We start from the raw sequence: 24,459 nt of genomic DNA on the forward strand, positions 1-24,459 counted from the left end.
TCCATCGAATAACTTGATTATTATATCGTATCGCAATGACTTACTCTACGCTAGAAGTGCATTCCCTAATTAATATAAGAGGGGAAAAGTGGTTAGTAATAAAAAACAATAAATTCAAAAAATTGCGTATTGCTCAAGGAGGTCGAGTGCTTTGGAGGTGCACGAAAACCAAATATTGTCCAGCAAGAGTGCTTACGTCCAATTTCGAAGACAATATAGTAAAGTGGGCAAAATTGAAACATGACCACTCTAAAAATCCAATTTTGTCTATAAACAAAAGACTTGGACACAAAAAATCAACGATTTCTTCCCAAGAAAACTTGAGAGAAAATATGGAAGGTAATGTAATATTTATGTTAACTATTTAATCATAGATGAATGATATCGTATCTGGTTTTTCGAAAGACATAATTTTTAACTAATTTTTATTAATTTTTAACTTAAAAATGCTCATCACTAAAAAAATTCTGACAAATAAGATTTATAATTAATAGCGTGGAGTTAAAAAAAATTGCACTCTTTATTAAAAATTTTATTCGTAAATACTCTCTAATTCCTTATATTTAGAGAGAATGGCTAATCACTGGGAAGTGGTCAACCATTGTATCTATTACCCTAATTTTGTAAAGAATGTTAAAATTTCTTCTTAATGTCCATCATATTTATTTTTCGTACTTGTACGATTAAAAAAATATTTTTTTTTATAAAAATATGAAAAAAATGCATTTGTGATCAGGATGATTAGAATCTAAATGATCGTAATATTATTCATTGGAATATTTATTTAAATATATATTGGAGGTAGGAAATGAATTTAGAGTTTGACGGATAAAATATTCGAAACCACAAATATAAACAGTAGGCTTATTATTAATTCGTATCGTTTGGTTAAGAATGATAAGATGATTTGTATTTATTAACTACACTTAAATTTGTGTTTATGTACAATAAAAATGAAAGACTTTAGAGACTTTCTTGAGATATTATAAATTTCCATTAACTCATTAAGCTAGAGAATATAATCAATTTAAAAATATAAATTTTAATAAAAAATTATATTTAATTAAATTATTATTTAAACTACTTAATAAATTGTTAATAACAATTAAATGAGTTATAAATAATTTTAAGTAATAAAAAATATGATTACTGTAATTTTTAATAAAAAGTAAGAAACAAATATAAAACTATTTATGTTTAATTTCCAGATTTTTTCGAGAAAATGATTATTACTCTTATTATTAATGTTTATTCTATTATAACAAGACATTTTTTTCATAGATCTTTGCAATTTTTGTCATTGTTTACTTTGATGATTATTCCGAATTTTGACCGGAATAGTTTTTAAAGTTTTGGAAAAACCTTTGTCTTAGTTTACAACTAAAATATCATTCAGTGAAGATCCACAAAATTTAATATTTTTTTCTAAAATGTAAATAAATTAAAAATCTGGAAAAGTCATGTTCATAACCAATAATATTCTCGTTGTTATAAAATAATGTTTACTAAATTATTTTTAGGTTCTGATTACAATTATAATCTTTAAAATATTCGCAAGTTACATTTTTGAGGTACATTAAAAACAATATTTATAAAATTGAAAAAAATAGAAAGTTTGATAATTATTGGTCATTTTTCGCAATGGAAAAGGAGTAAAGTAACCCAGAACTTCCGCCTTCCCTTTTCCAATGCGTAAATCTACCATTTTCAATTAAAAACATTTTTTTAACATTTATAATTTATTAATGGAACGAAATTTATTGAACATTTTATTATGATAATTGTAATTACATTAATTTCGAATTTTTACTATTCTACTATTTTGATCTAATCAACGATTATACTGAAAATCATTAAAATAATTCAAATTTATTATTACTAAAAAATGTTTTCGATTGTTTTTGTGTGCTTTTTTTAGAAAAATAAAAATATTTTTCTAAAAAATTCATAATAAAAAAATAAAAACATTTAATAAAATCAGTTATTAAAAAAAATAGTTGGATATTCATAACTTTTTAAAAAATTTAAATTAAAATAAAAATTCCGGAAATTCCAATTTTCAGAATGAAAATAATTGTACTGAAAATATTTATTCCCGAAATTTTAAAATGCCAATTTTCAATCTTCCAAAATATTCAAATTCCCGAAAATAGTAAATTGCCGAATTTTTAATCTCCTGAAAATAGCAAATTCCCGGAAATAGTAGATTGCTGAAATTTCAAAATTGTCAAAATCTTTTATATTAAAAGGGGTATTTATTCTTAAGTGTTTTTAAAAATATTTTTTTTTTTTTTTAGGTATTTGAAAATTCGGGAATTCGACTATTCTGAAATTATCAAATTACCAAAATCAGTAAATTGCTCAAATTTCCAATTCCCGAAAGTAATTAATTTGTTGCATTTTTTAATTCCTGAAAATAATAAATTGTCGAATTTTGAAACTCCTAAAAATATTGAATTCTCGGAAATAGTAGATTGCATAAACGTCAAGTTCCGGAAAATAATAAATTGACTTATTTTCAATTTCCCGCAAAAAATAGATCTAATACCGATTTCCCAATTCAGGAAAATGGTAGATTTTAAAATTGTTATATTCCAGTGATAAAACAAAATTTAATAGTATTTTTTTAATTTAAGAATAATCTTTTATTTAATGTGAGGTATTAATTTTAAAGTGTATTATTAATTTTTTTTCGGTAATTTGGAAATTTGAAAATTTGAAAATTCACTACTCTCGAGAATATGAAAATTCAATTATTTACTAATTTACTAATTTACTAATTCCTGACATTTATAAATGTCAGGAATAACAAAACACGGAAATGAACTATTTTTGGGAATTTAAGAATTAGGGTTTCATAATTTTAGGAATTTGAGTTTTACCGTATTAAATTCTACCGAAATGTCGGTAGTAACAGCTGGACTTCTTTGGCACGTGTAGACATTTCCTTTAAAATGTTGGAAAAAATTGTTTGGTCCTCATATCTTCGTTTCAGAATTTATAATTTTCGTAATTTTTATTTTTCGGAAAACTTATTTTGAGGTAGTTTTTCATGGTACTTATATACATTTGAAACTTTTAAAATTAGGAAAAATAATGTTATCCTCTTTGAACTAAAAATAAGTGTTTGCAAAAGAGTTCAAGCAATTCATTCAAAAATTCGGAAAAGTCATGAAGGTAAACAATTTCCTAATTTCTGAAGTTTTAAATTATTTGAAACATACATTTTATTGTCTCTAAGCTTAAAAAAAATTGATATAAAAATAAATCTATTCCTCGGAATTTTTCTCATAATTACATTCTCATCATTTATGATTGAGAAAGTATTAGAATTGTCGGAAATTTGACATCACACTTTTTCAACGGAACTCCACGTTTTCAGAACCTCTGAATCCGAAAATCAGGTTTTTACGATGGCGTCTGTCTGTCCGCCTGACCGTCCGTCCGTAAACACGATAACTCTCGAAAAAATGAATGAATCAAATCCATCTTTGGCACACAAGAAAGAACGAGTTTCTTAACCAGCCATTTTTGATAAAAATTCAAAAAGACCACTTTTTTCTGAATTTGAAAATTCTTTGTACGGATATTTATAGTATTGAAAAGAACAAACAATTTATCCTCATGACTTTTTTCGATAAAAAGAAAATTCTCAGAGTTATAGCGTTTTCAAAATTTTTTTAATCAACCGATAATCAAAATTTGAAGCCGAAAAACGCACGATATAAAAAAAAGTCAAGAGAAGAAAAACATTTCTTTTTGAAATCCCTACAAGATTGTCATAACCAATTTTTAGTTTTTCTTCAAAAATCGAACATTTAAATTTTGATTGCACAAAAAATAATGGAAAACGAAAAATTCCATTTTGTGGTCCAACTATGTAGGATGCAAAAAAAGATGAATAAGCAAAAATGGTTATCCTAAAAAAGATCTACAATTTCGTTAAGAATCACTTCTTGATAGGACGCTTACTTTTTGTTTTATTCGTGAAAAATAACGTCGAAAAAAGTATATTTTTGTTTTTTAATTAAATTGAAATTTCCAAAAATACTTCCTTCTTCTGAATATAAAATTTTTTATGTTTTTAACAGGAACTAAAGCTAAAGAGATTATATCTTTAAACAAAGTGATTACTATAAAGAAAGAACAAGAAACAGATGAAGAAGTGCCTAAAAAGTTCTCATCAAGTGAATCTGCTCCAGATAATATGGTAAAAATCGAGCTAAAAACATTTTGTACTTTTTTTATTTTACTTTTATTTTATTTTTATTTTAATTTTTTATATTTTTTTCAGAATCTTTCCGAAATCATATTTCCTTATATGCTCCCGAAAGATAAGGTAATTACAGTTTTTGCAACCTTTAAGTAATGATGTGATTTCATTTTTGCACTTATACATAGACCTGAGGTTTCACAGACTGCAGTATTTATTTATATTTAATTATATAAATAAATAAGTTATTTTTTATCTACCTTATATAAGTATATGAGGAAAAATCAGAATAAGTAAAAAATAATTACATTTTACGAACTTTTATTATTAACAATATTTTACACGAGTGAGAAAGGAGCCCACATATCAGAAGCATGGTGCGGTACCATAGTAATTTATCACTTTTTGCTCAAATAATAAATAATCAGGGCTTAAAATTTTTCTGAAACGGCCTTCAAACAGAAATATAAGGCCAGGGGGAGAGGGGCTAACATATTAGAAGAATGGTGCGGTCTGTGATACCGCACGGCCACACGTAAAGGTTAATTTGAAATTAATTCACCAGTGAAGTTTTAACTTTAATTTATTGAAGTAAATTCATAATTAATAAGGGTAATTGTTTATTTTTCACTATCTTAGGTGGAAATTGTGCGCGGGACGGGTGTATTTATTTCTGAGAGTGGATTGGACTTTATTAAAGAAAAGCTCAAACACGCACAACTTTCGATAATTAGAAACGTACTGCGGCACCTTCTTGGGCCCGAGAATTTAAAATATTTAAATATCGCCGGAGATGGAGAAACCGGAACTATTACAATGCCTGACAAAGTTTTTATAGCTCTCCTATGTAAGTAATAATTATAAATTTTTTAAGTTAAAATTGAAGGATAAATTTGTCAATCCTAAAGCTCGAAACAGAATTTCATTCAAATTTTCGTAAGGATTTGTAAGATTTTTATGGCCCTCCCCCCACCCACACCATCTCACGCAAAATTTTCTATTTTCTACTGAATATTTCAAAAATATACATAAATTATTTTCACCATAAACGTGGTTTCAAGGGATTTCAAAAGATAAATTTTTTGTAAGATTTTCAGTGATTTGAAATTATTTCAATGGATTGCAAGTGATTTTAAGGTATTTCAAAGGACTACAAAGTATTGCAAAAAATTGAAAAAATTTTATGGAATTTAATGAGATTTCCGAAGCTTTTTAGGAATTTTATGACATTTCAAGGAGTTTCTAATGACTTCAAGAGACAAAAAGGTTGCAAGGTATTTTAAAGGATTTCAAAGGATTATGAGAGATTTTACAGATTTCAAATGATTTGAAAGGAGAAAAAAATTTTTAGAGAAAATTTCGATTTTTCAAGGGATTTTAAAATATTTTGAGAAAAGAGATTTAATTGGATTTCGACAGATTTTAAGAGATATTGAAGGATTTTGACGGATTTTAAGAAATTGTGACCGATTTCCGTGGATTTCGAGGGATTTCAATAAATTTAAGGGTTTTGAAGAGATGTCGAAACATTCTTAAACAAGTCAGCGGATTTCAAAGGTTTTGAAGCCATTTTAGGGATTTTTAAGATTTTAAAATGAGGCATTGGATTTCAAAGGATTTCATAAAATTCCATGCAATACCGAAGCATTTTCACAAACTTTGAAGAATATCAGGCAATTTTAGTTAAATTTTGAAGAATTGAAGGTATTTAAAGGAATTTAAAATATTTCAAAGGATTTCAAAAGATTTCAAAAGGTTTTTCAACGGTTTTAAAATATAAATATGAAGAAGTTTTGATTTTAAGCTATTTCAAGGATTTTCACATATTCTGAAGGATTTAAAAGTATTTTAAGGAATTTCAAGAGATTTTTAAATAATTTACTGGATTTCAAAGGGACTTTTAAGGATTTTTCGTGATACCGTTATATTTTCACTAATTTTGAAGAATATAAAGCAATTTTAAAGAGATTTCGAAGAATGAAAGGGGTTTAAAGACATTAAAAAATATTTCAAAGGATTTCCAGAGATTGCAAATGATTTCAACAGATTTTAAGACATGGAAACGGGTTTCGATTTTATATGAATTTAATGGATTTTAATATACTGTGAAAGATTTAAAGAGATTCGGAAAGGTTCCCATGAATTTGAAGGATTCCGGTGACTTTTAATAGGATTTCAAATATTTCAAGGATTTAAAAGGATTTTAAAGAATTTTGTGCAATATCGATCTATTTTCACGATTTTTTAAGGATATAAGGTGATTTTATTGAGATTTCGAAGAAATGAAGGAGTTTAAAGAAATTTTAAAAGATTTCAGGAGATTTGAAATTTTTTAAAGGGATTTAAACAGAATTTAAGAGATATAAAGTTGTTTCGATGATAGCAACGAATTTCTAGGAATTTTAAAACATTTTTAAGGATTTTCATGAATTGTAATATATTTTTTTATGAATTTCTAGAGGTTTGGAAAGATTCTGATGTATTTTAAAGATTTCAGTGAATTGTAAACTGAGATAAAAGATGTTGAGGGGTTTCAGAAGTTTTCAAAATTTTTCACAGAATTTCAACGATTATAACCGATGTTTAGAGATTTTAAGAAATTTCAAAAAATTTTAAGCGTTTCTAATGATTTTCACAGGTTGTGAAGGAATTTCAATAATATTTCGAAGAATTAAAGGAATTACATAAATTTCAAAAGATTTCAGGGGATTTCAAAGGATTTTAAGACATTTTAACAGATTTTAAGAGATATAACTGGGTTTCAATGATTTGATGAAATTATAAATGCCTTTACAATATTTCAAAATAGTTCAAAGGATTTTCACGGATTGGAGAGGATTTCGTAAAATAACGGATTTCAATTTTTTTTCCTGACATATTTCCGAACATTATAAAGGATTTGGAGGGATTTCTAAGAATTTTAGTGAATTTTAATATATTGTAAGGGATTTCAAGAGATTCGAAAAGATTTTCACCACTTTTAAAGATTTCAGTAAACTTCATTTATTTTAGAGGAATATAGGGGATTTCTAAGATTTCAAGATAAGGCATTGGATTTCAAGGGATAAAAAAATTCATGCGATGTCAATACTGAAATTTTTTCACGAATTTGGAAGGAGATCATCGGATTTTAATGAAATTTTGAAGAATTGAAGGGATTTTAAGACAAATAAAAATATTTTAGAGGATTTTGAGAAGTTTTATAGGATTTCAACGGATTTAAAGACATATAAGGGGTTTTGATTTTATATGATTTTAATAGATTTTAATATATTGTAAGGGATTTAATTAGATTAGGAAATATTTCCATGGATTTTAAAGATTCCGGTGAATTTTAAAGGGATTTCATATATTTCAAGGATTTAACCGATTGTAAAGGATTATAAGAGATTTTTATGGAATTTTGAAGATTTTTAGCTATTTAAAGGATTTTCACAGGATTTCAAAATATTTTAAGGGATTTCAAGAGATTTCAAAGTTGTTTACTGGACTTCAAAAGGATTTTGTGCGAAACCCGTGCATTTTCACGAATTTTGAAGGATATCAGGTGATTTTAATGAGATTTTGAAGAATTGAAATTTAAAGTAATTTAAAAAGATTTCAGGGAATTTCAAAAGTTTTAAAGGGGTTTGATTGAATTTTAAAAGATCTAAAGAGTTTTCGATGATTTTAAGAATTTCTATGAATTTTTATGCATTCTAAAGGATTTCAAAGGATTGTAAAGGATTATGAGGGATTTTGATGGGATTTTAAAGATTTTAAGCTATTTCAAGGATTTTCACAGGTTATGAAGGATTTAAAAGTATTTTAAGGGATTTCAAGAGATTTCAAAATAAGATACTGGATTTTAAAGGACTTTAAAGGATGTTGTGCAATATCGAAGTATTTTTACGAATTTTGAAGAATATAAGGATTTTAAGGATTTTAAGGATTTTAAGGATTTTAAGACATATAAAGGGTTTTCAATTTTATATGATTTTAATGTATTTTAATATACTGTAAGGGATTTTATGGGATTCGGAAAGGTTCCCATGAATTTGAAAGATTTCGGTGAATTTTAATGGGATTTCAAATATTTGAAGGATTTCAATGTTTTTAACCAATGTTTTTAGTAGATTTATAAAATTTCACGATTTTTGCAGGATATCTGGTAATTTTAATGAGATTTCAAAGGATTAAAGAGATTTAAAAAATATCAAAATATTTCAGGAGCTTTCAAAGGATTTTAAGGGATTGGACGTATTTAAAAAAATGAAAAGAGGTTTCAATAACTTGGAGGGGTTTCTAGACTATTTTATGTATTTCTAAGGATTTTAATAAATTTTCAGAAATTTCTAAAGATTATGAGAGAGTCTCATGCATTTACAATTTTTCAGTGGATTTGCTTTTTTTTAACAATTTTGCCGGATTCTAAGGGATTTAAATAATTTTTCACACTTTTCAAAATTTTTCAGTCAATTTATAAATTTTGCAAAATAATTTAAGGATTGCAAAGTTTTCCAGGGATTCCTTGATCCTATATTTATTGGATGTATGTAATATCAATCTTATCTTATCATGAATAAAAAAAATTTTTTAACAATGCAAAAAAGTTAGTTTAAACATTGTTTTTGCCCTCTCTACGCACACAGCCTTACGATATCCCATGGCGCATATGGATTTCATTATTTATCCTTCATTATAAAAAAAACCAAAAGTCCTAAAGAAAAAATGAAGATAGTTCTGGATTCTCCTCGGCAATATCTCCAGTTTTTTTTCATTTTCAATAAAAATTAATTATTCAAACAATTGTTTATAATTTCTGAAAATTTATTTAGCACTTGTGGTAAACAATTCAGAGTTGTTGAGTGAAAAATAACATACCTTGAAGTATCATGAATGAAAAAAAATTTTAAACAATGCAAAAAAGTTAGTTTAAACCTTGTTTTTGCCCTCTCTACGCACACAGCCTTACGATATCCCATTGCGCATATGGATTTGATTATTTATCCTTCATTATAAAAAAATCCAAAAGTCCTATAGAAAAAGTGAAGATAATTCTGGTTTCTTCTCGGCAATATCTCCAGGTGTTTTTCATTTATAAAAAAAATAATTATTTAAACAATTATATGGTTTATAATTTTCAAAAATTTATTTAACAATTGTGGTAAACAATTCAGAACTATCTCCACTTTTTCTTTAGGACTTTTGGATTTTTTTATAATAAAGGATAAATAATCAAATCCATATGCGCCATGGGATATCGTAAGGCTGTGTGCAATATAATTGTTTAAATAATTAATTTTGTTTAAAAATGAAAAAAACACCTAGAGATATGGCTCAGCCGATCAGCCGATTCCGGCGGTGTTTTTAGTTTTTGTCTGCGTCTATTATTTCATTTTTTATTCAAAGTCGAATTTTGAAATCTATATGCATAGCTAACTTCTGGGTCGTAATTAATCAAAACTTCAAAATTTAGAGAGAATTTTTTTTATTCTGAAGTTCTGAGAACATATTTCTTATATTTCAGTATTCCTCACACAGAATTCCAGTAAAGAATCTAATCACCTTTCGATAAACTGTTTTATCCAATGTATAAAGGAGACCTTCGAAACTGCTAGGGTCGATGCAAGGTTTGCGGAAAGCCAAAAAAATTTAACGGATTATGTTTCTAGGAAGAACGTTACCAATGACAACACAAAATCTATGAATAAAATTTTAAGAAATCGGCGCAGACGCCTTAAACAAAAAAAGTCTGCTATCAACTCTACCAACAAGATCAGCAGTTCTACAGTCAATTCTTCAAGTATATGCAAACCGCAAAAATCTGCTAAGGCCACCAAAAACAGCAATAACTCTACGGCCAATAATTCCACAAATCGACGTAAACATCGGCAAATTGGAAACTACTCTACCAACAACAGCAACAATGCTACAATATACAACAGCAACAATGCTACAAACAATAACAGCAACAATGCTACAACCAACAACAGCAAAAATGCTACAACCAACAATTCCATAAATCGCCATAAACGGCGAAGATCTGTTGACAACTCTACCAACAACAGCAACAACGCTACAACCCACAATTCCAGAAATCGACGTAAACGGCGAACATCTTCAAACAACTCTACTAACAACAGCAACAACGCTACAGTCAACAATTCCAAAAATCGACGTAAGCGGAGAAAATCTTTAAACAACTCTATCAACAGTAACAACTCAACAGTCAATAATTACACAACTCGAAGTAAACGTCGAAAGTTATCTGCTGGTGAATTCTATTCTGATGATCAAATTAATTCAGGGTATATACCTTCTGATTTAGAAATATATGCAAGATCAGTTTATTCCAGTTATTACAATTATTATAATAAGCGCGCAGATTTACGTAGAGAAATGCGAGTCTGGGACTGAGTCCCAGACTTGCCATATCATCGCACATAAAACATATAGTACTCTTCCCGAAAATATCAACCTGGAAATTGATTTCTAGACTTTTAGTACTCAATGCACGATTTTTGATCTGCATTTTTCTCATTTTCTGCATTTTTTAAATCTATTCTCTAAATCCAGAACTTTTTTGCTGAATTTAAAACAAGTTTTAATGTGAGACATGTTAACTATTGTTATCCCCGCCTTCTGAATTTTGTGGGCCTTTAAATGCAGGGTACTATTTTTCTATTTGGACTTCAAAATTAAAAGACTAATTTTCTTTTAATACATTTTTATGTAAAATTTTAATTTTTTAGTGTGGGGAGATTTCGGATTAATTTATACTAGTTATCTCAAGTTGAAAAATGAGCATTTGTTAATAATAATTTTTAAAATCAAAGAAAAGTATTCCTACTGTTAATTATAACTAATTTTTGAATATAATTGAAAGCGAACGTTATGAATGCATATTTTATCTTTAAATTGTTTATTTAAACATAGTTATTTAGAGTTTTATATTTTCGTTTTCTCTTTAGGTAAAAGTTGCAATTCTTATTTAATACTAATATTGTAGGGCTCATTTTATTCTTTTAATGATTCTCTAAAAACTTCAATGGTATGTTTTTATTTAAAATATTCTAGTCAGGAATCATTAATTGTTAATGGACAATTAAAAAAAAATTTTCCATATCTCAATTTTTAAATATAAAAAAGTACCAAAGCGATTGGTAGAAAATCGTCCACGGAATAAAATGAGCCGTACAATTTTAGGAATAAAAAAGAATTGCAACTTATACCTAAAGAGAAAGCCAGAAACTCTAAATAACTAATTTAAATAACCAATTTAAACCTAAAATATTTTTATCTAAAGTTCGCTTTCACTACTCTTTTAAAATTACTAAAAACTAACTGTAGGAATATTATTCCTAATTTTAAACATAAGTTTTAAGAATACTTAATAATTAATATTTCAAGATAACCAGTACAATATATTTTTTAACATTAAAAAATCCGTACTTAAAAATATGAAAACGTTCAACTGTGTCAAATAAAAAGATATAATTTTATTTATGTAAATATTGTATTGTATTGTATAAATATTTTAATATATAGTTTCTTTTTTACATGAAAAAATCTGTACTTCGAAATATGACGATGTTAGAGTTTCAAACAAGAGAAACAAATTGATTATTTGATAGGAATAAATTTTAGCTAATATAAAGTTAATTTTACAGAATTTTTACATTGTACAATTTCTCCGCTGTTAAGAATGACTATAAAATTTTAATAGATATTTGCTTATGTATGTTTTTTTATTTATTTTTTATTTATTGATATTTGATTATGTTAAAAAAATTCTCTAAGAGTATAACCTACATTCTTTGGAATGCAAATTTATTATTCGAGTGGAACAACTTTTACAGCAAGTATAAATACAGATTCACCATCACAAATAATTACTAATTTGATCTATTTTAATCCTTCTCCTCTTCCTAATTGTTTGCTTTATACATTATTTATTTAAGATTGTTAGAAAATTTTCAATATTCAGTATATAAAGCTCATAAAATCAAAATGAAGAACATAATTTTGACATTTGCTACTATTTTTTGTTTTGTTAATCATAAGAAGAAATAGCAAAGTTAATATATTCATTACCATACAATAATTTTTATATTGTAAACTGATTTTCTTAAATTAAAATATCACTAATTATTTTTTAAAAACTTAGCATTTCGTCAAGAGGGGAGAAATTTCATACTTTTTTTCAAAATATTTTAATGACATAATATAAAAATTGTTTTAAAACGCTTTAAATTACAGCTGATCATTACTGATATATAAGATATTAAAAAATATTCCTGCTGAATTTAATTATTTACTCTACTAATCATTATGACGTAAACTTTTGATACTTTTAGGAGCAAGAAATCTCATTTGAAATTAAAAGCTCTATGGGATATTTTATCGAATCTCCTTTTTTGTTTAATTGATGCAAACCCCTGTTAAAAAAAGAGAAACAAGAATCCAACGATCAAATTTGGATCAAAACGAACAAACAAAAAAAAGACAAAAAAAATCCAATTGTAATCTGAAAAATTCAACAACAAAAATTTAATTTTTGGACAAAAATAAAGAAGAGGATAAAAAAATGAATTGATTCGATTCTCACGTATCAAAGAGAGAACACCTGTTCGTGGGTGCTGTCAATTTCTACCTATTAAATTTTTCTTGTCTTTATAAGGGTACTGTACTAGTACCGAAATGTTTGTAAAGCAATTTTATTTATTTTTTTAATTTTAATTTTGAATGTTATTTTATTGTAAGTTGATGATAATAAAAATAAAAAAGACGAAAGAAAGAAAAAGAGAAGGAAGAGGATATGGTTGGCTGCCTTCTCATTTTTCTTTCCTCTTTTTTATTTTTGTCCGAAAATTAAATTTTTTTGTTCAATTCTTCAGATTACAATAGGATTTTTTTTGTTTCTTATTTTTGTTTGCTCGTTGTGGCTCAAATTTGGTCGTTGGATTCTTGTTTTTTTTTAACATGAGTTTGCGTCAATTTGATTATTGAACGTTAAATGGGATTTTTAATTTGGATTTTAATCTAATTTAAATCTATTAAATTTTTTGTTTATAAAACGCAATATATTTTAAATAAAATTAGCAACAGCACATTTTGAATTTGTAATGGTAATTTTTTGAGTTGGAAAAGGGAAGGGCGAATTCCTCGAGCACCCTATCCCTTTCCCAGCTTTATGATTTTTTAACAAAAATTGTCAGAATTATTTTATTTGAATATTTATGATCAAAAAGTCTTTTTAAATCGTGCATCAATTTTAAATTGAAGTTAAAGAAAAAAAGTTTCACTATAAACACCCGTTTTTTTCAAATATTATTGATCGATATAGCTTATCTACTTTACAAATAAAATGTATCACTATAATATATTATAATAAGTCAATCGATTTGCCTCGAATCAACCCATCTTTTCTATTCTCGCATCGACTTTAAATTATGAAGAAAAAATTTTTACTTTAAAAATTGATTTTTAATATGATATGAATGACCATAACTTCCTTACTCTTTAATAAAATTTATCAATGTTATAGGTCAAACGATTCGCCTCGAATCATCGCATCTTCTCTATTCTCGCACCTGCTTTAAATTACGAGGAGAAAATTTTCACTGAAAAAATCGAGGTAAAATTGATTTTTATTATAATATAAATGACTATAACTTTCTTACTCTTTGATTAAATTTATCAACATTATAGTTCAATAGATTCGTCTCGAACCAAGGAATGTTCTTGCATCAACTTTGGATGATGTTAATTAAAAAAGTTTCACTATAAAAAATCAATTTTGAAAATATTATTGAGTGATAAAAAAGTGCAATATATATTTTCAGAAATCCTTCGGCCCGTTTGAAAATATTAATGGTAAACATAAGCCCTTTAAATTTCATAAATTTATCTGTAAACGTTTTAAAGTTATCGTCTTCAGAAAAAAGTGTGACATCCACACATTCACACACACACGCATCCACATTACATTTTCTTATGATTTTGGATAGTACTTCGAAAGGTATTCCAAAAATCGAAAATTGACACCTGAAACTTTTGTAGGACTTTGAAGAAAGAAAAATGGTTCTATTTCGCCCTTTTTCATATAACAAAGTTAAAAAAAAATGATTATTTTGTGTTTCCAATATATCTATTAATTTTTAAGCTTTAAGAATTAATTTTTTAAAATTTTAAAAAAGTTTCCATTTAAAATAGGGACATGATAGCCTTTCTGTAAATACTTATTTATTTATTTATTAAACTTTTCTGTCCAGTTGATATATTAAAACGGTAAACTCTAATAAAAAGTATGTAAATTGTACAGAAGGTATCCGCTTTATAAAATGACTAAGAATTCTATAAATTCTGCAAAAAAATTCGGTGAGCTTGGCAAAAAACCTGTTTTATAAAAATAATATATTAATATAGTTACTAGATATTTTATTAGAATATTGCAAAAAAATAGTGATAATAAGTAATTGTTATTTGAAATCAACGTTAGTAAATTGATTTTAAAACATCATAAAATCTCCGTGAGTGCAATATTAACATACTTTAAAGTGATTTTTCTACTTAATAAAAGCAATATCTCAAATATATGTAAAATATTAATAATATTATTTAGAAACTTTTCATTTTAAATGTGTAGTTTGGGACAGTTGCGTGATAAGAAACTTGACTAAATTGTACTTTGATATAAGTACTTCACTGATATAATTACAAAAAAAATTTTAATTAAAAAAAAGAAAAAAATTACTGAACTTGAACTGGTCAACTTTTTGGAGATCAACCATAAAGGTATATTTTTTTAAGTATTCGAGACCGGGATATTGTAGTCCATATCTCAACTTACGACAAACGAGTTCAACGAGTGTATAAAGAAGATCTCCAGCAATGCTCGAATGCTCGAAAAATCGAGATGCACAAATAAATTCAGGTATTTCTGCCGTCAACTCTCACAACATCTGAAAAAATTCCTGGTAAAAACTGGAAGAGTACCTTTACAGTGAAATCCGATGAAATAATAGTTTTAAATGATGGCGATCTCAAAGAAAGTACCTTCAGGCTACTGCTCTGAAAGTAATTAATTCAACGAGTTCAACAGTTTGGAAAAAAAAGGCGTAGACAATGAAAGTACCTCAGACAACTCGGAAATTAATTCCACACTGATTTCCGAAATATGCGACGAAAAAAGTGCAAGTGAAGAGTCTAAAAAAAGTGTCATAAATTCAACAAAACAGCAAGAATCATCCATTGACATTTGTTCTTCTCAAGATCAGCGGAAATTGAGGCATCGTTTAATAAAGTCTAAGAGGCAACTAAAAAGGTGCCGTTTTTTTAAGACTCTACAAGATGTTATTTTCTTTTAAAATCATATTTAGATATGCTGACTTTACAATTTGGTAATACACTAGATCGCTGTCCTTTAGTTAAGATTTCGCGATTATAGAAAGAGAAAGAAAGATTTTGGATTTAATTATAATTTTAAAAAATATTTGCAATGTTGTTTCAGTTTAAATTTGGGCTTTATTGATTTTTTCTATTTGTCTGGATTATTATCTGGACTCGAATTATTATCTTCAAAATCACAAATTTCATTTAAATTAATATCTGAAATTCCTATTCCCTATAGATCATGTTCTCAAAAGTGTTTTAGAAAAATGATTCGGTTATGGTCAATTTAAAACTTTCAATAAAAAAGTATAGAACCTGCCACTCGACAGATATAAATAAATTTGTGCAAAAATTAATTTTGGATCCGCAAAAGTGGATCATTTTGATCTTAAGCTTTTAATCGGAATGATAGGCAACTGTTTGATGTACTGTGATTCAGTGTGTAATTTTTTGGAATATCGTCACCGATTATAGGCTTTATTAAAAAAAAACTGTTGCAAAAAGAAACAAAGTCAGCAATCAGATTTTTATTCCGAAATTTTGTTAATTCTAATCGATGGATCGTTTTAGAAATTGCCAGGTTGTCACACCATGTGTAATGCCAAATTGATAGACGTGGCTTCTAAACACTGATTTTAAGGAGTATATGCGGATAAAGTTAAGTGGATCATTTTAAAATTGGTTATTTTTGTATGGATAATTTTGAGGTGGATCATTTTGACCTGCATAATTTTAATGTGGATCTTTTTGATGTGGATCATTTCGATCTAAAGCTGATAATAAGAACGGTATGCAATTAATTGATATCCTTGGTTTGACTATATATTCTACTGGAAATTTTTCAACAATTATAACGTTCGCTTAACAAAAATTGGAAAAAGAAAACAAAGTCAACAACCAGTTTTTTTATTCAACAATTTTTTGAATTCTAATAGATGGATCCTTTCGGAAATTGTTCTTTTTGCACTTCATGTTTAATGTCAAATGTAGGAGTGGCGCTTATGTCATTTGCAGAATCAATTCGCAAGAAATATATGGATCGTTTTGAAATGGATTATTTTCATGTGCATCATTTTGATGTAATTTTGATTTTGATTAAAAAAATTTGATGCAACGGTTTGATATCATGGGATTTACTGTGTATTATTTTGGAACATTTTAAGCAATTATATCCTTTACTTAAAAAAGAAACTATTGGAAAAAGCTACAAAGTCAGCAATAGGAATTTTTTAATAAAAAATCCCTCGAATGGATAAATCATTGTAGATCATTTTATCCTTTTGGATAATTTTGAATTGGAGGACGTTGATAGTTTTGATCCTTTTGATGAGAATTTTGATCTGAAGTTGAGAATCAGAACAATGTGAAAAGGTTGGTTCTACTTGGATTTACTTGGTATTCTTCTGGAATGTCGTAATCCATTATATTTCACTTTAAAAATAACTACTGAAAAAAGAAAAGAATTTAGCAAGTAGCTTTTCTTTATTCGGAATTCCGTGAATACTAATAGATGGGTCATTCTGATAGAGATTATTGTTGTTTTCGTACATCCGGTGTGTAATACCAAATTTACAAGTGACACTTGTGACGTTTTTAGAATCTCTTTGTAAGGAATATATGGATCATTTTTATATAAAACATTTTGAAAAGGATCAGTTGAATGTGGATCATGATGATGATCATTTTGATCTGAAGTCAATAATCATAACGATATTTAACAGTTTGATATCCCAGGATTTCATATATATCTTTCTGGAATATCGCAACGGGTTATATCCTTTACTTAAAAAAAAAAACTTTCGCAAAAAGCAGCGAAGTCAGCAATCAGCTTTTTTAATCCGGAATCCCTCGAATTCTAATGGATGGATGGAACATTTTTGGATCATTTTATCATTTTGGATCATTTTGAATTGGACGTGTTTGATGTTGATCAGCTTGATAAGAACTTGGTTCTGCAGTTGGTAATCAGAATGATATGCAAAGGTTTCTCCTACCGAGATTTACTTTGTATTCTTCTGGATTATCGTGATCCGTTATATTTCACTTTAAAAATAACTATTGAAAAAAAAAGAATTTAGCGATCAGCTTTTTTTATCTGAAAGTCCATGAATTCTAAGGGATGGATCCTTTTTGATGTTACTGTTTTCGCACACCATGTGTAATACCAAATTTAGGAGTGGCTTTCGTATTTAGAATCTTCTCACAAGGAATATATGGATCATTTTTATATAGAACATTTTGATATGGATCATTTTGACCTGGATAATTTTGATAATCATTTTCATCTATAGTCGATAATCAAAATGATATGCAACAGTTTGATATCCCGGGATTTGTTACCTATTTTTCTGGAATATCGCAACCGATTATATCCTTCACTTAAAGAAAAAAATGTTGCAAAAAGCAACGAAGTCAGCAATCAGCTTTTTTAATTCGAAATTCCTTGAATTCTAATGGATGGATCGTTTTGGTCTTCGGAGATTGTTCTTTTCGCACACCATGTGTAATACCAAATTTAGGAGCGGCGCTTGTGTCGCTTGTAGAGTCTCCTCGCAAGAAATTTGGGATTGGCTTCGCGATGGTCCATCCACAATCGCATTGGTCATTTCATACTGAAATACCACAAGGTTGGATATGTGCGCCGCCGATGCACATGCAACGTCGCTCAATTCGAATGTGTCCGTTGGAGCCGCAAGAAGGCAAGAAGGTAAGTAGCTACACGAACTCGGGAGCGATCAATCAATGTTGCCCGTCGGACGGTAAAACAATACGATGTTGCCTCCATAATTGACGGGAATCCATCATCCTTGTTTCGCGACCTTAGCAAGGGATCTATGCTCGCCTAAGACGCGATTCAAAAGACGCGCCGTTGCGAAATACAATCACTCGATTCCAATCCCCAAGACCATTACGCTACCATCACTCTCCAAGAAATAGATTAAGTCTTATCTAACCAATGCAAAAAAATAGTACACCGCGAAAGAAAATCAGGAACGTTTCTATTTACTGCAATTTATTGCTTTGCATTTGTATTCTGAATAGGATTTTGATTTATATGTAGAATTTTATCTACTTGATACACTTTCTGGATTTTAAAGTTTAAGTGTTCTGTACTAGAGCCAAAACAGATTTTAAATTTCAGCGGTTTTTTAAAACTAAGACACTCAAGGGCTTCTGTACTTATGTACAACTGGGATCGTGTTTAAAAAAATCAGTTACAGGAGTCTCAACCCGAAAGATTGCTTCTATTTTATTGTTAATATCAAAATTTGTGAAAATTTAGCTATTTTTTCATTCGGCTTGATAAAGTCAAAAGCTTAAAATGTTGACTTTGGAAGACTAAAGAATTTGAATCTGTCACCTTTGTCAATGTGCCTGAAGTTCTGAACATTCAATTGAAGGAAATTTTTTACTGATGACTTCGTAAACCAAAAAAAGTGCTAAAATGTTAATTTATTATGAAAATAATTCATTACTGGAACACAATCACAATCCATATTTTAAATTACAGTTGGAACAATATTTATGGGCGAAATAGAAATGGGGAAAAATATTTCGTTCATGTGAACGTTCAGAACTTTAGGTACATCCTTTGTGAAGGATCTCATACAAATCTATCAAACCGGTTGATACACAATTTGAACTGGACATGCATGACATCATTTTGTAGTGGAATTTTTCAAGATTTTATGATAACTTCATTATTTAAATAATCTGGAAAGATTTTATAAAAGAAAAAAATGTCTCTTTAAATTGTCTTTACATCCATAATATCAAATTTTATGGTACCGATTAGGATCAAACGTTGAACTAAATATGCGGTTTACTCTTTTATACTGCTATATTTAAGGAATTTATGATAAATTTATTCGTTGAGTCAATTTTAGTGTTCTTATTTTTAAAAATATTTGTTTTTCTCTGCTCACGGCTACAGGGAAATCTATTAGACTGATTAGCGTTAAATTTTAACTGTATAGATATACATTAATATTCTTTAGTGTTTTTTTAAAAGGATTTTGTAATTCTTTTAATGGTTTAAAACTATTTTTATATTTTGCTTCCTCATAGAGTAAGCTTTGTAATGGTGAAATTTTTGAATTTTATTCAATCAAAGGTTCTTTAATTTAAAAATGCCTAATAAAATGTTCTATAAGCAATTGTCCAGGTGTGTGTGCGGACGTGCATGTGTGTGAATATTACACTTTTTTGTGAACAAGATAACTTGAAAACGGTTACAGATAAATTGATAAACATTCGAGGACTTATTTTCACCACTAATATCTTTAAACTAGCCGAAGGATTTCTAAATATATTTGTTAAATTTATTTTTAGCACTTAATAATATTTTTAAAATTGGTTTTTTATAGTAACATTTTTCATTAACATAATTCTATGTTTATGCAAGAATATTAAAAATATTATGTCATTTATTCGTATATTATATTTAAAATCAATTTTTATAGTATACTTTTTTCATTCTCATAATTTAAAGTTGACGCGAGACTAAAAAAGATGTGTTTTGATTCGAGACACATCGATTAACTTATAATATTGATACATTTTATTAAACAGTGGGGAAGCTATGGTAATGCATGCTATTTAAAAAACAAGTTTTTACAGTCTAATTTTTTATTAACATAATACAAAATTGATGCAATAACGGAAAAATGCTTTGATTCAATGCAAGTCAATTGACCTATAATGTTAATACACTTTATTGAAGAGAAAGGAAGTTATGCTCATTCGTAATATTTAAAATATCTACTTTAAACAAAAACATTTTTTTCATCGATATAAATAAAAATTGATGTATGAATAGAAAAGACGTTTTGATTATAATTTTTCAAATAAAATAATTATAATTTTGGTATTAGTTTTTTTAATTAAAAACTTAATCTTAACTTAAATTGAATTCGCTTAAAGCTGGGAAGTGGATAAGGTGCGACAAAATTTTCCCCTTTCCTTTTCCAGCTCGAAAAATTACCATTTGAAATACAAAATTTGATACGTCTGATTTGTCATGGCATTAAAACTTTTTTGTATTTTTTAATTTTGTATTTTCTGTAAATTTCTATTCTTAAATTGATCAAAATGAAAACTTAAATTAAGATAGCGTAAATCTGAGAAAGGGATATAGGGTGCGACAGAATTTCCCCCTTCTCTTTTCCGGTTCGAAAAATTATCATTTTAAATACAGAATGTTATTTGTCCGATTTGTTACTACATATAAAAAATTGTTTGTATTATTTTTTAATTTTGTATTTTTTGTAAATTTCTATTCTTCAATTGATCAAAATGAAAACTTAAATTAGCTTAGCATGAAGCTGGGAAAAGGATAGGGTGCGAAAGAATTTCCTCCTTCTCTTTTCTCAAGTAAAGAGCTCATGAATCAAGATTGAATTCACAGTTACTTTTTTAACATTTTGACAGTCCAATATATAATGTATTATTTCTTTATAATATAAAAAGTTACGCACATCTCCTTTTATATTCGACTTTAAATTCAGTAAGCATTCACTTTAAATCGATTTTCTATCAAATCTTCCCTTGATTTGGCTACCAAATGTTCCCCAGACCACGACACTAGTTTCACTTTTGATACCAGTATCCTTAAAAGTAGGTTTGAACTTTGGAAGATTTCATTCCCGATCACATTTTCATTCCCGAGGGTGCGAGTATTCGATTCGACAGGGGAGCAGTTTCACCTGATTCCGCTATCATCGGCTTCGCCGAGCCTGAAGACCCATAAAAACCAACTTGTGGAGCAAGGCCTTCGACCGAAGCGAGGGGTTTCCTGATGGGTTGGTTGAAGGTGAAAGGATGGGAGGGATCATGTGATAACATTGGAGGTGGCGAAGGAGGCTGGAAGGCCGAGAGGCAAGATAGGCAAACCCCAAATCCTTCAGCTTAACTAATACCACTATGAAATATGTGCATTGAGCATACCGCGCTAATTCCATATAAATATTCCGAAAACAGATTATGCTAATCTTCCTAGATGCTAATTGAACAGTCCAGAGATGCTCGGAGCGCATGTTATTTATACTCTATGGTGTACAATATTTGTACAATAACAATATCAACCCAAAAAACCACTACAAAATAACTTCTGGATTGTCCATTTTTCAGAAACTGGACACGGCAAATTAAAAAAAGAATGTATTATTTTTGACAATTCTGTCGACCTGTAGCCTACAATATTCAAAAACTCTGTATAGTAATAATCAGTATTAATCCAGTAATAATCAAGTTACTTGACAAACTTTAATTTTATAAAATATTTTGATTGTGCTGATAATTTTTACTTTTCGGAATGTTTTGTATCGTAGATATTTTTGGTGATATTATTTTATATCTTATCGGTTGTGCAATCTATGAGTATTAAGTAGAAGCTACAATATTAATTACGAATCAACCGTTTGTCTTATTGATTTAGATTTCGAATTCTCAGAACATTTTCTTGTTCAACTACCTACTTGATAGCTTGGCTTGACTAAAATTTTTTGTGAGAGAAAATGTTTTTGATTGGTGAAAGGCGGAATGATGAATATTCTTGAAGACAGCTGCGTCTTAATTTATGTATCTTTCCTGCTGTCGAGCTACTTTTCTAAAACGTAACCACTTTAATTGAGGTCCTTCATTAAGTCATTATTAAGTGAAACATGTATACAATTTTTCTTGTCAATATGTTTTTGAGTTTTCAGAAGGATATTTATAGCATGATACGGAGCTTGATTTGTGAAGATTTATAGATTATGAATTCTACTTGATGTTTATTCAAATAATTTTCAAGCTTTACAGTTCTGGAAAAATCTGAAAATGTATTCTTAAAACATCCTTAAAACATTCTTAATATATTCTTCGAATTAAAAACACTAAAAGAAAAAATGTTTCAAAAGAATATAAGGAAAGAATACGATTTTTTTTAATCGGATGCCTAAATGTTTATTATAATACTGAGAATCTTTAAGAACCTTAATTAAAAGTAATCTATAGTTTTAAGGTCCCTTAATCTAGGAAGAAAACTTAAGTATTTTTTAATGTATCTAAATCAGAAATAATTTAATTTTATAAACACTTCTACTTTAAAATAATAAAACTCAAAGGATTATAATACAATAGCATTCGAACTGGCCAGTTATATATTGATTCAAGTCACGTACAGAAGAAGTAAATATTTAAGCACTTAAATTTAATAACATTCAAAACAATAAGGATATAAATTTAAAGACATATAAAAATGCCCAAATTAAAAGTGCTTCAAATTTCAAATTTTGATAATTTTTGCTTTAAATGATAAATCTAAATCAGTTCACTCTCACCGCAATGATGAATAGCTTTAACACAGCCATTAGAGAAACTTACCTGAAACAAAAATAAAACATTGTTTAAATAATGTAAAATAATCTAAAAATAAACTAAAATATCAAAAATGGTAAAAAGTTTAAAAAAAGTATATGAACAAGTTTCTTCCACATATATCATGAAATTTTTCTACAATTATGACCTAATTTTAATATTATCTCTATTGACTTTATCAGATTATTAGATTAGATTAGATCATTTTATTGATTTGCAAGATTATTCACTGAAGAATTTTCTTGATAATGTCTCGATATCTGTGATTTGATCCAATCGGATGCAATTATGACTTTCGGCTGAATAGTTCGTGCTAAATAATTATAATAGGGCATTTTTATTACCTTTAGGATTGAAAATTTATCTTTCTCATTTAGAAATTAATTTTTTTTTTAATTAATCTTTTTTCGTCGAAAATTTCAACTGCTTTGAGAAAAAAATCGTCCTTCTGGATTAAAAATTCATCCTTTTTTGGTCAAAAAGTCATATTTATTATTTATGAAAAAACTTTTTGTTAAAAGTCATCTTTTTCGTCGGGAACTAAATTTTTTTAAATAGAAAATTCATCCTTTTGGATTTAAAATTCATCAGTTATGATCAAGAAGTCATATTTCTTATTTAAAAGTGAATTTTTCTATAATAAATCTTTTTCGTTGGATACTAAATTATTTTGAATAGAAAATTCGTCCTGTGGTTCGAAAATTCATCTTTTTGAGTCAAAAAGTCATATTTCTTATTTAAATATTAACTTTATTTTTGAAAACTGATTTGTTTAAAAAAAACGTTCCTTTTGCTTGAAAATTCATATTTTCAAGTTAAAAGTATAACTATTTTGTTAAATAAGGCATCTTTTTCTCGTGGAAAATTCGTCATTTTGCATTGAAAATTCATCTTTTTTTTAGTAGCAAACACATCTTTCCTATTGATTAATTAAATTTATTATCAAAACTTCATCTTTGCGAATTAAAAATGATATTATTTTGTTTAAAAAATGATCTATTTCATCGAAATTTAACTTGTTTAAAAAAATTCGTCCTTTTGGATTGGAAATTCATCTTTCTTATTTAGAAATTAATTTTTTTGTTAAAATTTCACATTTCTTTTCAACCTCTTTTTGTTCGAAAATTCGAAGATTTAGTGGAAAATTCATTTCTACAACTTAATAATTTAACTATTTTGTTAAAATTCATCTTTCTTATTTAAAAATGAACTTTCTTGTTTAAAATTGAACTACCTGCGAAAAAGATTCGTCTTTTTTTACTCGATAATTCAACTGCTTGGTTTTTGTTTAAAGTTTATTCTTTTTTGTCCTAAAAAATTCGACTATTTTGTTAAAAAATTATCATTTTGTCAAAAATTAAACTGTTATGAATAGAAAATTCGACTTTTTGGGTTTAGCATTATTCCTTTTTAGTCTTCTTTATTCATAATGTGTCCCCTAAGGGTTTACATGACTTCCATTCCTTACAATCTTTCCGTTTACATCTATATATTTTTTACAATCTTATCCT

At 27.5% G+C, this 24,459-nt stretch overlaps 1 protein-coding gene across 1 annotated transcript; it reads left to right on the plus strand.

Moving 5' to 3' along the window:
* Window positions 1–11,663, plus strand: LOC117182150 (putative uncharacterized protein DDB_G0286901). Its single transcript, XM_033375200.1, has 5 exons — window positions 1–339; window positions 4,092–4,210; window positions 4,295–4,339; window positions 4,853–5,060; window positions 9,723–11,663. Exons 1-5 carry the CDS (start codon window positions 36–38, stop codon window positions 10,610–10,612), a joined length of 1,566 nt encoding a protein of 521 aa, XP_033231091.1. The 5' UTR covers window positions 1–35; the 3' UTR covers window positions 10,613–11,663.
* The last annotated feature ends 12,796 nt before the right edge of the window (window positions 11,664–24,459 follow it).

The sequence above is a fragment of the Belonocnema kinseyi genome, chromosome 10 (genome assembly GCF_010883055.1).
Source record: "Belonocnema kinseyi isolate 2016_QV_RU_SX_M_011 chromosome 10, B_treatae_v1, whole genome shotgun sequence".
Classification (NCBI taxonomy): domain Eukaryota; kingdom Metazoa; phylum Arthropoda; class Insecta; order Hymenoptera; family Cynipidae; genus Belonocnema; species Belonocnema kinseyi.